The 16,380-nt window shown below is 45.6% G+C and overlaps 2 protein-coding genes and 1 non-coding gene across 11 annotated transcripts in view; 2 read left to right on the top strand and 1 right to left on the bottom strand.

The window, feature by feature from the left end:
* Nucleotides 1-3,511: 3,511 nt before the first annotated feature.
* On the top strand, nucleotides 3,512-14,577 carry Tro (trophinin). 6 transcript variants are annotated; one of them, XM_047535151.1, is made up of 13 exons: nucleotides 3,512-3,598; nucleotides 4,978-5,051; nucleotides 5,326-6,501; nucleotides 7,135-7,239; nucleotides 7,338-7,401; nucleotides 7,647-7,726; nucleotides 8,195-8,286; nucleotides 9,285-9,364; nucleotides 9,458-9,500; nucleotides 9,891-9,953; nucleotides 10,493-10,607; nucleotides 11,321-14,226; nucleotides 14,387-14,577. In XM_047535151.1, the coding sequence occupies exons 2-12, from the start codon at nucleotides 5,007-5,009 to the stop codon at nucleotides 14,213-14,215; spliced, it is 4,758 nt and encodes a 1,585-aa protein (XP_047391107.1). In that variant the 5' UTR covers nucleotides 3,512-3,598; nucleotides 4,978-5,006; the 3' UTR covers nucleotides 14,216-14,226; nucleotides 14,387-14,577. The 6 variants fall into 6 exon arrangements, with proteins under 6 accessions (XP_047391107.1, XP_047391112.1, XP_047391113.1 ...); XM_047535156.1 differs by lacking the exon at nucleotides 14,387-14,577 and having other exon boundaries at nucleotides 11,321-11,522; nucleotides 13,852-14,152; XM_047535157.1 differs by lacking the exon at nucleotides 14,387-14,577 and having other exon boundaries at nucleotides 11,321-11,428; nucleotides 13,852-14,050.
* LOC124972766 (small nucleolar RNA SNORA11) lies at nucleotides 10,152-10,280 on the top strand. The gene has a single exon (XR_007106542.1). It is a non-coding gene; the product is annotated as a small nucleolar RNA SNORA11 (small nucleolar RNA).
* A 1,388-nt stretch (nucleotides 14,578-15,965) lies between the features above and the next one.
* The window catches only part of Pfkfb1 (6-phosphofructo-2-kinase/fructose-2,6-biphosphatase 1), a 48,194-nt gene continuing 47,779 nt past the window's right edge, over nucleotides 15,966-16,380 (bottom strand). For all 4 annotated transcript variants that reach the window (XM_047535162.1, XM_047535166.1, XM_047535161.1 and 1 more), the window contains one exon: nucleotides 15,966-16,265. In XM_047535162.1, coding sequence (XP_047391118.1) covers nucleotides 16,206-16,265 — 60 coding nt within the window. In that variant the 3' untranslated portion in view covers nucleotides 15,966-16,205. The remainder of the gene's footprint in view (nucleotides 16,266-16,380) is intronic.

Here is a 16,380-nt window from a genome sequence, read left to right on the forward strand (position 1 = left end):
TTATTTTAATTTCAAAATCATACTGTTTTCCATTTTGGCTGTAATAATGTACATGCCTACAATGGTGTGCAAGTGTTCCCTTCTGTCTGTATCTTTGACAACACTTGTTATCTTTTATCTTTTTGGTGATCAATTACCATCCTAACACATGCAAGGAGATATGGAATTGTGGTTTTACTTTGCATTTTCCTGATGATTAGCGATATTCACCACCTTGTTATATGCACGTTGGCCATTTGTATGTCTTCTTTGGAGAAATGTCTATTTAGGTTCTTTGCCCATTTTTAATAGTTATTGTTTTCTTGCTATTGAATTGTTTTAGCTCCTTGTACATTTTGGATATCAACTCCTCATAAGATGTATTGTTTGCAAATATTTTTTCCCATTTCATAGACTGTTTCTTCACTCCATTCATTATTTCCTTGGCTATGCAGAAGCTGTTTAGTTTAATAGAGTCCCACTTGTTCATTTTTGCTTTTGTTGACTGCTTTTGGTGTCATATCCAAAAATTTGTTGCTATGTTTTCTTCCAGTACTTTTACAGTTTCAGATATTATGTTTAAGATTAATCCATTTTGAGTTGATTTTTCTATGTGATGGAAGATATGGATCTGTTTTCATTCCTCTTCATGAGGATATCCAGTTTTCCAAGCACCATTTATTAAAGAGATGGTCCTTTATGCCTTGTGTGTTCTTGGTACCATTGTCAAAAATTAATTGACCATAAATTAATGGATTTATGAGATCTCTATTTTGTTCCATTGTTCTGTGTCTGTTTTCAAGAAAATTTAAATTTCCTTTTCTGATAGTTTATTATCAGTGTATAGAAATACAACTAATTTTTTATGTTGACTTTGGGTCTTGCAAGATTACTGAATTTGTTCATTAGATCTAACAGGGTTTTGCATGATCATTAACATTTTCTATAAATAGGATCATGTTGTTTGCAAAAGGAACAATTTAACTTCTTTCTTTCCAGTTTGGATGCCTTTTATTTCTTTCTCTTACCTGATTGTTTCAGCTAGGATGTCCAGTACAATGTTGAGTAGAAATGAAAGTCATCATCTTTGATTTTTTAAAAATACTGCACTTTTTGTTGTTCAGTATGATGTTAGGTGTGGATTCTTCACATGCATCCTTTATTATGTTGAGGTACATTCCTTCTATACCTAATTTTTAAGCATTGTTTAAATCATGGAAGGTTGAATTATTTCAAATGACTTTTCTACACCTATTGAGAGGTTCATTATTTTTATCCTTTGTTCTGTTAATGTGGTGTATCACATTTAGTTGTTTGTATGTGTAAATCATCTATGCATCCCTGGGATAAATCCAATTTGATCATATAGTGTATAACCTTTTTGGTGTGATGTTGTATTCAACTTGCAAGTATTTTTTGAGGAATTTTGCACCTATGTTAATCAGGAATCTTGGCCTGTAATTTTCTTGTCTTATAACATCCATGTCTGGTTTTGACTTCAAAGTCATGGTGCTCTTGTAAAATGAGTTTGGAGATACTTCCTCCTCTCTAATTTTTGAAAGAGTTTGAGAAAGATGTGTATTTATTATTTATTGGTTAGGCATAATTCATCAGTAAAATCACCAGATCTTGGGCTTTTCCTTGATGGAAAACTTTTTATTACTAATTGAATCCTCTTTGTCATTATTGGTCTGTCCAGATTTTGTTTATTTATTATTCAGCCTTGGTAGCTTGCATGTATCTAGGAATCTGTCCATTTATTCCAGGTTTCTGATTTCTTGGTTTACAAATATTCTTAGCATTCTCTTATGATCCTTTGTATTTCTGTGCTATTGGTTGTAACATCTCTACTTTTGTAAAATTTGGCTTCTGTTATGTTTTTAGTTGATTGTCAGTTTTATCTTTTCAAAAAAGCAACTCTCTGGGTGTTGTGGCACATGCCTGTAATCCCAGCGGTTTAGAAGGCTGAGGCAGGAGGATCACAAGTTAAAGATCAGTCTCAGCAACAAATCAAGGCCTTAAGCAACTTAGTGAGACCCTGAATCAAAATAAAAAATTAAAAATGGGCTGGGGATGTGTGTTTCTTAGTGGATAAGAACCCTGGGTTAAATCTTCAGTACCAAAAATAAGGCAACTCAGTTTTTTTTAGTCTTTTCTATTGTTTTTCTAGTCTATTTCATTTATTTTTATTTTATTTTTTCTCTTCCTTTTATTAACTTTGACTTAGTTCTTTTGGTAGTTCCTTGAGGCATACAATTAGGTTGTTTATTTGGAATCATTCTTTTTGATGAAGGTATTTAGTGCTATAAATTTTCTTTTAGAATTGCTTTTGCTGCATCCCATAAGTTTTAGTATATTGTGATCCATTTTTGTTTGTATTAAGATATTTTACATTTTTTTTAATTTCCTTTGACACATTTGTTGTTCAGGAGCACATTGTTTAATTTCCATGTATTTATGAATTTTTGAAGTTTCTCTTGTTTTGGAATTCAAGCTTCATGCTATTGTGGTTGGAAGTTATTTGATATGAATTCAAATTTGTTGGGACTTGTTCTGTGGCCCAAATTATGATCTATCCTGGAGAATGTTGTTTGCACTTGAGAAGAATGTGTTGTTCTGCAGCTGTTGTATGGAATGTTCTGTAGATGTTTGTTAGGTCTATTTGGTCTGAAGTATAGTTCAAATCTAATGTTTCCTTATTGATTTTCTGTCTGGATGATCCGTGCATTGTCAAAAGTAGGGTATTGAAGTCATCTACTATTATTTTATCGCAGGTCATCTCTCCCTTCAGCAGCTGTATGAATATTTGCTTCATATATATGAATGCTTCAATGTTGGATATGTATATATCCTATTGATGATTTGACTCCTTTATCATTATATAATGACATTTTTGTCTCATTTTATAGTTTTGACTTCAAGTCTATGTTGTCTGACATAAATCTAGTCACCTTTACTCTCTTTTTGAATGATCAAGCAAACAAATGAAATCGTTTTCTGCCCAGTACAGCAATGCACTGTATCACAAAAAACAGTCTTAAATACTTGCTTGGTGTATCAGTGAAGGAGTAACATGGCCCCAGCAGTTTTCAAATAAGTTTTTTTAAAGCATCAATGTAGTAATTGTGGCATAAATAAAAATCTTTTGTAGACTTTCTTATATTTGTTATTTTTATTCTGAATATGTATATAAATAAATATATATATATATTATATATATATATGAATGATGTGGGAGCACCCTATCTTTTAATGTTTAGACTAAATATCTTAATCTGTTGGGATAAGGGGACTGTAGGAAGGGGTGGTGTGGTGTGGGAGGAACAGGAGAATCAAAAAGGAACAGGGATACAGAATTAGGGAATAGGAAAATTAAATGGAGAAGAGGACCGAGTGATTGCTGAATAACGGGCAGTAAAAAGAACTGAGGAGCTACATAGAGAAGAATGGAAAGTTGGAAGTAGGGAGGAGGAGGGAGAGGGGCAGACCAGCAGGGACCGAGACCCCCTCCGGAGGCGGAAAGAGGCAGGACCACTTCCGGCCAGGGGGGCGGGGGACTGGCTCAGACCTAAGGAGAGGCTTGGAGAGAGCGGACGTTTTCTGGACTCAAGAGTACGAGGTGAGCTGAGGTGCCTAGCTTTAGTGAAGACCCTCCAGGGGCCTGTGGGCTGAGGTGAGGCTTCTGACTCCATACAGCCTTAAGATTTGAAGAAACCCTACTGGGGTTTCGGGATCTAACTGCATAGAAGTGGTTGTGTTTAGCGGTGCCTGGACCTGATTCTCAAGGGAAAAGGGAGGCCGAGGAACATCCTATGGGCCCCAGACGGATCTGGTTTCAGTTGGGCAGGAGAAAGAGGGAATACAGACCTGCTTGGGGTCGTAGAAAAGGAAAAATGGAGAAATCTTTCAGGCGGTAGCAGGAAGGGGGGAGGACCCAGTTCGGGAGGGAGATAGGAGACAGCAGGATCCCCTTCAGGCTGGAGAAAGGGGGCAGGTCCCAGTTTGGGCTACCTAAAGAAGGAATCGGGACTGAGAAAGGAGGGGGCAGTTTTTGTTTTTTGTTTTTTAATTAAGTGGCTGAAAGGACCAGGCTCTGAATGGAGAAAGGAAAGGCTAGGATCCGGTTGGTTCTGGTTTGAAGAAAGGAAGAGACAGAACCTGGTGGGGTTTGGAGAACAGGGAACACACAGGTTAATACCGTTGGATTTGTTGGTGGGTATCCATGTTGCAGAAAGGGCGGGGCCGGACACTTGCAGACGTGGAAAGAGGGGGGAGCTGTGTTGGGGAAGGGGCGGTGCAGAGACATACCGCAGAGTGGAGGGAGGGGGCTTATTAAGGGGAGGGGAGGTGCGGAGAAGTACTGCAGAGCAGAGGGAGGGGGCATATCCAAAAGGGGTGGTGCGTGGCTGTACTGCAGAGGAGGGGTGGGCGGTGTTGGGGAAGGGGTGGCGAGAAGCGGTACTGCAGATCAGAGGGAAGGAGGCAGTGTTGGGGGAAGGGTTGAAGGGGGATGTGATGCAGTTAGAAAGAAGGGATCAGGGGTGGGACCGAGGTGTTTTGTTGCTCTGAGAGGGGCTGTGTGTGGATTCCGAATGAGGTGGTTAGAGACGGTCCAGTCAACCAAGGCGCATGCGCACTCGGGGCTTCGACCGGGTTCGTTTGAGAAAGCGGTGTGCCGAAGGGGGCCCCTGTTTGGTGCGCATGCGCACTCTCAAATTGCAGTAGGGGGCGTACGTAGGTGCTGGGGTGTTGTCATAGAACTGACTTGCCATCTTGGGGGAAAAAAAAAAGAAAGCAAAACAGAACGTTTTTGGGGGGCCGGAAACCTGACTGCCTGGGTTTCTAGATATGAGAACCCAGGAGTTAAAAGGTTTGGGGCCCAAGGTTAGGTGAGACCCTTCCTGCCTTCAAATGAAGCAAAATCTCTGATGAATCTCCCCCTCCCTCTCATTTTCCCACTCCTCCTCACTCTCCCCAAACTTGGCCTATTTCTCTCAGGCTCAGCTTTTACTTGACCTCCCAGAAAGATGGATAGAAGAAATGACTATGGTTATAGAACACCGGTGTTCCAGGTGAGGCCTCTCTGCATTCTTATCAGGCTGTCTGCCCTGTCCTGAGTTGACTTAACTGCATGTGAGCTTCCCCCAATCCTGTATTTGTACAATTCTCTGCCTAATCTGTCTCAGTTCTCCTTCTCAGGGTGGAAGGGGAGGGGGAGGAGAGGAAAACCTGCCTAATTGTACCCCCTCTTCAGTCAACACTGCTCAGAAGAAAGGGAGGCTTTCTGGAAAGGGGTGGGTGTAGGGTGGTCAGGTAGCCCAGAGGATCATAATCCTAAGTATGTAGGGCCCTCTGCCTCCCCCTGGGAGCCTGGGGCTTCCCTTCCCTCCAGATGTACAGACTGAGACCACAGAAGAGGACAGTGTCTTGCTGATGCACACCCTGTTGGCGGCAACCAAGGACCCACCTGTTGCTAACCGACCTAAGAAAAGCAAGACCAAGAAGACCTCTATTAAGGCTGTTACTAAGTCTGCACCTGCTGCCTCTTCAGTCCCATCTGCCAATGAGATTGCTACCAACAAGCCCAAAATAACTTTGCAGGCTTTAAACTTGCCCATGCTCACCCAGATCAGCCCGTCTTCAGCTACTACTGAGGTAGCCAGTATTCAGGCTGCTTCAGTCACTGTTCAGCCTAAGAAAGCCAACAAGACAAAGAGAGTTTCTGCCAAGGTAGCCCAAGGCTCCCAATCTCCAACTGGCAGTGAGGGTGTTACTACCCAACTCAAGTCACCCTTGCAGGCCCTAAACCTACCAGTCATTTCGCAGACTATCCAGGTTCCAGTTGCCAGTGAGTCAGCCAATTCCCTGGCCTTGATAGTCTCCACCAAGCCTAAGAAAGCTTCCAAGGCTAAGAAGGCTGCCAATAAGGCCATAGCTAGTGCTACTGAGATCTTACCAGCTCCAACTACTACCCATATAGCTACTGCCCAAGGCCAAATTACCAATGAGACAGCCAATATCCAAGGCACAGCAGTCTCTATCCGAACCAAGAAAGCTCCCAAGGCCAAGAAGACAACTGCTAAGGCCCCAAATACTGACATAGAACTTCTAGAGTCCCCAAATGCTACTGAGGCAGTGAGCCGGCAGATTGAGGCCACAGCAGCAGTTCTCCGGCCCAAAAAGCCCAAAGGAAAGAAGGTTGCCAATAAAGGCCCAAATTCTGCCTCTGAGATCTCTGAGGCTCCACCCACCACTCAAATGGTTACAAACCAAACCATAGTAGCTACCATTCGAGTCAAGAGAGGGTCTAGGGCTCGAAAGGCTGCCACTAAGGCTCGGGTAGCTGAAGGCCAGACCCAAATTGCTGACCAGGGGCCTCAGGTGAAGATGGCTACCTCTCAGACCAGCATAAATGCCCTTGAGACTCAGGTTGCTGCTGCTGTTCAGGCCCTGGCAGATGACTATTTGGCTCAGTTAAGTCTGGAGCCCACAACCAGGACCCGGGGCAAGAGGAACCGAAAGGTGAGATCTCTGATAGCATCCTTAACTTTGTAATTCTTTTCCATTCCTATCTTCCTTGTTTGCTCACTTTCTATAAACATTTACTGAGTCTTTTTACGAGTCCGTATGTTCAGATAGTTTATGGGAGATGCTGAGAAGAATGTGATATAGTTTGTGACCCACTAGCAGTTCACAGAGTGGTGCAGAAATAAGAAATCTATATATTTAGCTATAACCTGTGTAATTCACCTTTGGTTACCATGTGTCAGGCTTTGGGTTGGGCACATTTACACAAGCTCTGTCTTTATATCGTGAAAGAGATATAGGGACCATAAGTCCTAGTTTTATAGATAGGTAAACTTGAGTCCCACTGAAGTGAAGTAACTTGCCCAGGGAGTACAACTAGCAGAGTCCAGTAATGCCCAAGTAAGTAGAGATGTCCCAGACCCTTAGGTTGTTCCAGCCTGAGCAGCACAATTAAATTTCTGCCTGGAAGACAATGGAAGAAAATTCCAGGACTCAGGGTAGCCAACAGCAGGGTCAGTCCCCACTGTAAGGGAGGGTTTACAGGGACTCTCTGGAGGAGATAGACTGAAGAGACAGCCGTATCTTTCATCTGGTAACTTTGGATCTTTCTTCTTTCTCATTATGAAGTCCAAGCATCCAAATGGGGATGAGAGAAGTGGCAGTAATTATAGGCGGATCCCATGGGGCCGGAGGCCTCCGCCACCACGAGATGTGGCCATTTTGCAAGAAAGGGTAAGAATCTAATGCTGCCTCCTGTTTTCTTCCTCTGCCCTCTTTTCTGCCATCTTGCAAATATATTGAGATCTCACCTTCTTTCTTTCTTTTCTCAGGCAAATAAATTGGTGAAGTACCTGTTGGTTAAGGATCAGACAAAGATTCCCATAAAGCGCTCAGGTAGTGTCCTACCAATCCTCCTCTTTGAGCCACCCCCGCATAGTCTGTGGGTAACCCTTTACCTTTATGGCCTCTCTGTTCTCTAATATCTCTACCCCTGCCTTCCTCATATATCATCAGATCTAGCATCTTTTAATAACCTAGATCAAGTCTCTGGCTTCACTAACCCCACTGGGATGACAAAAGGGCTGCAGCTCTGTTGGACCCTGCTCAGACCAGGTGCTCCTACCTCTCCCTTCTTGCAGATATGCTGAAGGATGTCATCCAAGAATATGATGAATACTTCCCAGAGATCATTGAACGAGCGAGCTACGCTCTGGAAAAGGTGAATGGGAAGTCCTGGGGGATGGGTGCACTGAGGAAGCCTTGAATGGAATAAAGATATATAATCTCCTGGAGAGAACCACAAAGGTCATCACTATACAGATGTGCCCAGGAAGGAGAATAGACCAGCTATGGGTCACACTGCTAGTCGGTGGTGAAAGCCCAGTGAAAACCCAAGCCATTCAACTTAGTTCTGGCTTCTGTCTACTGCCAGATACATATTACAGATGGTTACCTCTGTGTCTCCTTAGATTCCCACTAGTCACAAAGATAATGTTGATGATAACAGTACATTTATTGCATGTTTACTGTGTGCTGGGCACTTAGTTGTGTGCTTTACATGCATTACCTCACTGATTTCACATTCGTGTAAAATCCCAGGTACCTGGGAAGCTACAGAATATCTGGGAAACTCATTGATGACTGAACTAAAATTTGTGGTCTTACAAGCTATTATTTTATTTGACAGATGTTTCGAGTCAATCTGAAGGAAATTGATAAGCAAAGTAGCTTGTATATTCTGATCAGCACTCAGGAATCCTCTGCAGGCATACTGGGAACGTAAGCTGGGAAAGGGCTGGGGTCAGAGGGGGATTTCTACTTTCATTCATGGTACTACGCCTTTCTTGCTCTCTCCTCCAACATCCTTTTAGAGGATTGGAAAGATAGGGCCCCAGAAGCCCCTGTCCTAGTTCCCACTCATGGTTGGAGACCCACACACAGTAGTAGTACATGATTTTGATTGACTGAAGGGTGTAGGAACCTGGGTTGGACAGTCCTGCTATCAGGCAAGCTGTCTCTCAAGTTAGAAGCTTCCCAGGAAAGTGGGCCTGCTGTTGCCTATTTTCCTACGGAGTGCCTGGCCTGGCCTTGGCAGAATGGTTCTCATGGGAGGGCTTCCTGGTGTAGGTGGATCATGATGCTCCAAGAACATGAAAGGTTTGGATATACTACTGTATATATCTTTGTATAGTTCTTACTCCTTTCTTCCATGCTTTGTGGATTTAGAAAAGAAAAAAACTGCTATCCCTGTCCTCAAGGAATACACAGTCTAATTGGGAAGGCTAGACTTACCCCTAGGAGGTAACCAGTTCAGGCAAGGAATGACCAAGAATAGAATCATGGCTGAAACTTGAAATCAGAATGGCAGAATCACCATAGACTCCCATGAAAGAAACCACATCATAGCTCCACCTCCCAAGATGACGGGAAGTGGTGTCACTGGGATTCTGGCTAGAATTTGCTCAGGTATGAGGGCTCTGGGAAAGAAGGGACTCATATTGACTGGGTACCTGTGTTGTGCCCAGTTGACAGGCATTCCTCCATTTTCTCAGCAACCCTGGGTGGAGGGTAGAACATGATTTTCCCATTTTGTTGAGTGTGAGACCTTGACTCATGGGTCTAAGTGCCTTGCTTGTGGTCACATAGAGTTGTAAGCACAGATGGGATAGAATTCTCCAAAATCTGAGGAATCTGGGAGAGTCTAGACTCATGAGCTGGCTGGTGTGTCTTGCAGGCGGCTCCAGGACATAAACCTCTTTGTCCTATTATTCCCTTAGGACCAAGGATACACCCAAGCTGGGTCTCCTCATGGTGATTCTGAGTGTCATTTTTATGAATGGCAACAAGGCCAGTGAGGGTGAGTGGCTGGGCATGCAGCTGAAAGGGTGGCTGTGCTCTGAATTCCATGTGTTCATTTTCTGTCCCTGTCCCCTCTTGCCTCCCCTTGCAGCTGTCATCTGGGAGGTGCTGCGCAAGTTGGGGCTGCGCCCTGGGTATGATTGGGCTCTCTCAGCGCTTGCTGTCCGTGTTGTCCTTTGGCAAGAGAGGACGGTCCCAGGATTGCATCAGCCTGGTGGTCTGGTGGCGCGGGTGGGGGGTGCTGGACTGGGTGGATGGGAAAATGATTCTGAACTCTTTACTCCCTTTCTCCTTTATGTCCTCCATCTGTTCTAAGCTGAGATGTAAGATAGACCTTCAGGGATCCCTGAGAAAGAGCCACCTGGCCTCCGCTTCTTGCTTCTAGTGGCTGTGTGCTCACTACTTTCTTCTCTTCGTTGAGACTGCCCCATGTGCTAGAGAGGTTTCTTCCATGTTGGGAAATGCCTCTGCACTCATCTGGGCAGTTTTGTTCTGTGTTCATGGGTTATTTTTCCCATTGCCAGGGTGAGGCATTCACTTTTTGGGGAAGTGAGGAAGCTCATCACAGACGAGTTTGTGAAGCAAAAGTAAGTGGTGTATGGGGGTTTTGTGACCCTGATGCATTCTGTGTGTGCTGGTCTAGTTCAGAAAGTACTTAGTCAGTGACTTCTTAACACTATCTTTAGAGAAATGGGTTCTTGTGTTCTAAAAGTGAGTCCTGTCAAAAATTCCCATTGATGGACATATCCAGGACTGGGAACAGACCAACACAAAGCCCATGCAGTGGGGTGTGCTCAGAGCAGGGGGCCTGAAGAATGGCTTCTCTGTTTACAACACACCCAACAGCAATGTGGGTTTACTCCTCACAGGTGGCAGGATACATTGGCCTTCCTGTGACATCATGCCCTATATATGTACCCCAGGTGCTTTTGCATAGGGTCAGTGGGAGATGGTCTTAGAAGCCAAGACCATGAACTATGTGTGGGAATGAATCTTGGACTGGAGAGTCTTGGAAATACCTCTGTAGGGGCTGTTTAGCATTTGCATAGAGGAGGTTGACATATGGGGTCTAGTGGTTAAACAACAGGTTTGCTTGGCTAGAAGTAAGATTTGTTTTCTTTCCAAGGTACCTGGAGTACAAGAGGGTCCCCAACAGCAGACCACCTGAATATGAATTCTTCTGGGGCCTGCGCTCTTACCATGAGACTAGCAAGATGAAAGTCCTCAAGTTTGCGTGCAAGGTAACATAGCTGCCTGATTTTGGCATATTATGGGAATGGAATGGCTCTAGCTTACAAAGCCTGTGTGTAGTAATAGACAGGTATAGAACAACCTGCAGTTTATATGTAAACTTATGAAGCCTCATTAATATCTCAGAATGTTGCTAGATATAGTTTACATTGTTTCATTCATTCCTCATACTTTGTATTACTCAGCCCAGGCTACCATAACAAAATAGCATAAACTGAGTGGCTTAAAAAGCAGAAATTTATTTTCTCACAGTTGTGGAGGCTGAGAATCCCAGATCAAGGTCCTGCACAGTTGGTTTCTGGTGAGGGCTCTCTTCTTGGCTTATAGAGAGCTGCCTTCTTGCAATATCCCCTTCTTACAAGAGCACTAATCCTATTAGATGAGGGCCCCACCCTTAAGACCTTATTAACTAACTATAATTACCTCTATAAAGGCCGTATCTCCAAAAACAGTCACACTTGGCATATTCTCATTTCCCATATTATGAATGAAGACACTTGGGTTCAGTGAAATAACTTGTCCATAATTTTATTATTCGTAAGTTATCAGAGCTGAAATTAGATCCCAGGACTGACCCATGATAGAGCCTCAATAAGAATTTTTAAATATTAATGCTCTTAGTTTTATCCAAAGCTCTCAATAGGTGCTTCCCATATCATTACAAGGGTTCTTTTCTTTATAATGATTATTATTTCCATTTAAGGTGCAGAAGAAAGACCCCAAGGACTGGGCTGCTCAGTATCGGGAGGCAGTGGAGATGGAAGTCCAAGCTGCAGCTGTGGCTGTGGCTGAGGCTGAGGCCAGGGCTGAGGCAAGAGCCCAAATGGGGATTGGAGAGGAAGCTGTGGCTGGGCCTTGGAATTGGGATGACATGGATATCGACTGCCTAACAAGGGAAGAATTAGGTGATGATGCTCAGGCCTGGAGCAGATTTTCATTTGAAATTGAGGCCAGAGCCCAAGAAAATGCAGATGCCACCACCAATGTCAACTTCAACCGAGGAACTAGCACCAGGGGTGGTTTCAGTGATGGTGCTAGTATTAGCTTTAATGGTGCACCTGGCCCCAGTGATGGCTTTGGTGGTGGAGCTGGTATTACCTTCGGAGGTGCACCCAGCACCACTGCCAGCTTCAGCAGTGCAGCCAGCATTAGCTTTGGTGGCACATCCAGTACCAGTGCCAGTTTCAGCAGCGCAGCCAGCATTAGCTTTGGCGGTGCACCCAGCACTAGCACTAGTTTCAGCGGCGGAGCCAGCATTAGCTTTGGTGGTGCACCCAGTACCAGTGCCAGCTTCTGCAGCACAGCCAGCATTAGCTTTGGTGGCACACCTAGCACTATTACTAGTTTCAGTGGAGGAGCCAGCATTAGCTTTGGTGGTGCACCCAGCACTAGCACTAGTTTCAGCAGCACAGCCAGCATTAGCTTTGGTGGTGCACCCAGCACAATCACCAGCTTTAGTGGAGGAGCCTGCATTAGCTTTGGTGGTGCACCCAGCACAAGCACCAGCTTTAGTGGTGGAGCCAGCATTAGCTTTGGTGGTGCACCTGGCACCAGCACTAGTTACAGTGGTGGAGCCAGCATCAGTTTTGGTGGTGCACCATGTACAAGTGCCAGTTTCAGTGGCGGAGCCAGTTCTGGCTTTGGAGGCACACTCAGCAGCACTATGGCTGGCTTTAGCAGTGCACTTAGCACTAGCACCAGCTTCGGCAGTACACCCACCACAAGCACTGTCTTAACTGGTGCACTTAGCACCAGCACTGGCTTTGGAGGCACACTTAGCACCAGTGTATGTTTTGGTGGCTCTCCAAGTTCTGGTTCCAGCTTTGGTGGCACACTCAGTACCAGTATCTGTTTTGGTGGCTCTCCTAGCACCAGCACTGGTTTTGGTGGTACACTAAGCACCAGTGTCTCCTTTGGTGGCTCTTCTATCACCAGTCCTGACTTTGGAGGTACACTAAGCACAAGTGTCTGCTTTGGTGGCTCTCCTAGTACCAGTGCCAGCTTTGGTGGTGCACTCAATAGCACTGCTGGCTTTGGCAGTGCCATCAGCACCAGTGCCAGCTTTGGTGGTGCCGTCAGCACCAGTGCTGGCTTTGGCAGTGCACTCAACAGCAGTGCTGGCTTTGGCAGTGCCATCAGCACCAGCTCCAGCTTCAGTGGTACACTCAACAGCAATGCTGGCTTCAGCAGTGCCATCGGCACCAGTGCTGGCTTTGGTGGTGCCATCAGCACCAGTACTGGCTTTGGCAGTACACTCAATAGCAGTGCCGGCTTTGGCGGTGTCATCAGCACCAGTGCCGGCTTTGGAGGTGCACTCAGCAGCAGTGCTGGCTTTGGCAGTGCCGTCAGCAACAGTGCCAGCTTTGATGGTGCACTCAACACCAGTGCCGGCTTTGGCAGTGCCATGAGTACCAGTGCCGGCTTTGATGGTGCTGTCAGTACTAGTGCTGGCTTCAGTGGTGCACCAAGCACCAACCCTGGCTTTGGTGGTGCATTCAGCACCAGTGCTGGCTTCAGTGGGGCACTTAGTACCACTACTGACTTTGGCAGTACTCACAGCAACAGCATTGGCTTTGGCAGTGCTCCCAGCACCAGCGTCAGCTTTGGTGGTGCTCACAGCACCAGCCTCTGTTTTGGTGGAGCTCCCAGCACCAACCTCTGCTTTGGCAGTGCATCTAACACCAACCTATGCTTTGGTGGCTCTCCTAGCACCAGTGCCTGCTTTAGTGGTGCCACCAGTGCCAGTTTTAGTGATGGACCCAGCACCACTGCCGGTTTCAGCTTTGGTAATGGGTTAAGCACCAGTGCTGGATTTGGAGGTGGACTGAGCACCAGTACTGGCTTCGGTGGCGGCCTAGGTACCAGCTCTGGCTTCGATGGTGGCCTAGGTACCGGTGCTGACTTTGGTGGCGGACTAAGTACCGGCGCTGGCTTCGGTGGCGGACTAGGCACTGGCACTGACTTTGGTGGCGGACTAGGCACCGGCACTGGCTTTGGTGGTGGATTAGGCACCAGTGCTGGCTTCAGTGGCGGACTGGGCACCAGCACTGGCTTTGGTGGCGAACTGGTCACCAGTGATGGCTTTGGTAGTGGACTGGGTACCAGTGCTGGTTTTGGCAGCACATTTGGCACTGGTGTGGGTTTTAGTGGTGGCCTCAGCACCAGCGATGGCTTTGGCGGTGGGCCTAATGCCAGCTTTGACAGAGGACTGAGTACCATCATTGGCTTTGGCAGTGGTTCCAACACCAGCACTGGCTTTACTGGCGAACCCAGCACCGGCACCAGCTTCAATAGTGGACCCACTTCTATTGTTGGCTTCAGTAGTGGACCAAGCACTGGTGCTGGCTTCTGCAGTGGGCCAAGCACTGGTGGCTTTGGTGGTGGACTGAACACCGGAGCTGGCTTCGGCGGACTGAGCACCGGAGCTGGCTTCGGTGGTGGACTGGGCACCGGTACAGGCTTCAGTGGACCAAGCAGCAGTGCTGGCTTCGGTGGTGGACCAAGCAGCAGTGCTGGATTCGGCGGTGGACCGAGCACCGGTTCTGGCTTTGGTGGTGGAGCTAGTAGCCTTGGTGCCTGTGGCTTCTCCTACGGCTAGTGAAGTTTCAGGTAAATGCCATATTGCCATAGCCAGGGTCCATGGGGATGGGGATAATATTTAGAAGAAACCATGAGGGCGGAAGGGCTGACTGGGAAGATGAAGGTAATGAAGGAAGTATGAGAAAACAGTGTATTTGGTGCTAAAATGTGTTTGGTGTTTTGTTTTCAGGTTTATTCCCCATGTTTACAGACACCACTAATAAATTGCAGCAGTCTTTCCCATGGAGCTAAGTTACAGCTTTGGAATCTTTGTTCACACAGCAGTCCTAAGCAGCTACTACCAATCAGCTGAGGGTGACATGCTATGAAAAAAAAATCTGTTCGCTGTTTGCTTTCTTGTTTGCTTTCTGTGTGCTGTCATATTTTGGTATTAGAGTTATTAAATTTGCAAAATGAATTGGAGTTTTTCTGTCTTTTAATGTGCTTAGGTAATTGTGAGTGACATACAGGGTTTGTAGAAGAGCTAGAAATCAGCATAGCTCTTTGGGGAATGTGAGGCTCCAGTTTCAGGCTAAAAGGCAGATATTTCTTCAGTGGGGGAAAACCTAGGAAAGCATGGCAGACCCAGGGATAGTAGCTAGAAAAAATATGAAGGGGGAAAACCAAGAGCAGAATGCAAAGAGAAAGAGTTCTAGAGAGGAAATACAGATTCATTTTGAGTTATCTGTGTAAGAATGGAGGGACAAAAGGGGAGGCAACTCAGGGTGAATGTGAGAACAAGGGACAGTTTTCTTGGAATAGGAAAGACTTAAGCATATTGCAAAGACTGTGAGACCAAAGCCAATGGAGAGGGTCAGAAGGTAGATTGGAAGAATCAGGAACTGACAGAAGTAGTGTGAGAGGGTGGGATGGGACAGGGTATCAGAAAATAGAGGGTGAGTATTGAACAGGATTTAGGCATGTGGAAGAAAAATATAGATCTGCTTCAAGCAGTGATCTGCAACACTGTAATAGATCTCAATAAAAATGGAGGTATGGATTATTTAGGGTTTGGATCTCACTGGGTAGTTATGATGAAAGAACAAGGGAACAAAGGCAGCAAGTGTATGAATAAAGTCTTTTGAAGGCTTTTTACCACTGGTTCACTGGTATGTGTCCCATAGTTAATGTATGGACACTGGCTTAAGAGGTAGACTATAGGACCTAAGCTGGTTAGGGATGGAAGAAAACTGAGGCATAAGACTGATGGATTGGGAGATAATGGAGAAGTCAAAGGACTATACTCTTGATGTACATGTACAAATACTGTCCATTCAAGAAATACCACATGTATGCCTACCATGTGGAGGTGTGCTACTAGGGACCCTGTGAATTACAGAGTTGTAAAGACTCAAGAATCAGAGTGGGATGCTTGCATTCAGGATCAGACCAGGAAGATGATGCCAAGATCCATGGAGTGATAGGGTGTTGATGATCACTGGAGTTGAGGGGGTCAGTGTGGGAGGTCAGGGTGATGGTTGGTCATTCACATGGACAGAAATCATTCAGGATGGTAAAAAGAGCTGGAGAAAGAGGATCACTTGGCCAAGTGCCAGATTGTTCTCTGCATATAGGGATAAAGGTGTCCTACCCCCATGCACCTCAATCACCAAAGAACAAGGCCCACAGGCACTCACAGGGACCTATCTTCTCCCCAACCTCTGCAGGTACTACCCCAGGACTCTTCCAGGAACTCCTCATCTATTCCTCATCCACAGCACCAGAGCTGGGTTAGGATCAGAATCATGAAAACCTATGACTTTTTCCTGTCCTATAGGCAGTAAGAGAAGTCTTTATTGATCAGAGAATAGTAATTAAGAAAGAGCCTCATCCAGAGCTAGGTAGCTCCTTGGTAGTGGCTAGAAATTGAGACCTGTTTGGGAGCTGCTGAGGATTTCTTCTCGTAGTGAAGCCAAAGCCAGAATCTTCTCAGAATAGGAGAATAGCAAAGATAGCAGTTTCTAAAGGTGGAAGATAGGACCAAGGCAGTTTGACATCTCAGAAAGATCTCAATAATGGGCAGGGACAGTGTCCAGGGCTTCCTCAGGTTCCCGTGAAATGTCCACATTCTGAGAAGAGAGTGCCCAGGGTTAATAAGAAGGAGACAGCAGTGTGGGACCCTAGTACCTCTCCTTCCTCTTGTCCTTACTGCCAGATTCCCCTTTTTGAGCCAGGTCTGGGTCC

This window comes from Sciurus carolinensis, chromosome X (assembly GCF_902686445.1).
Source record: "Sciurus carolinensis chromosome X, mSciCar1.2, whole genome shotgun sequence".
Lineage (NCBI taxonomy): Eukaryota > Metazoa > Chordata > Mammalia > Rodentia > Sciuridae > Sciurus > Sciurus carolinensis.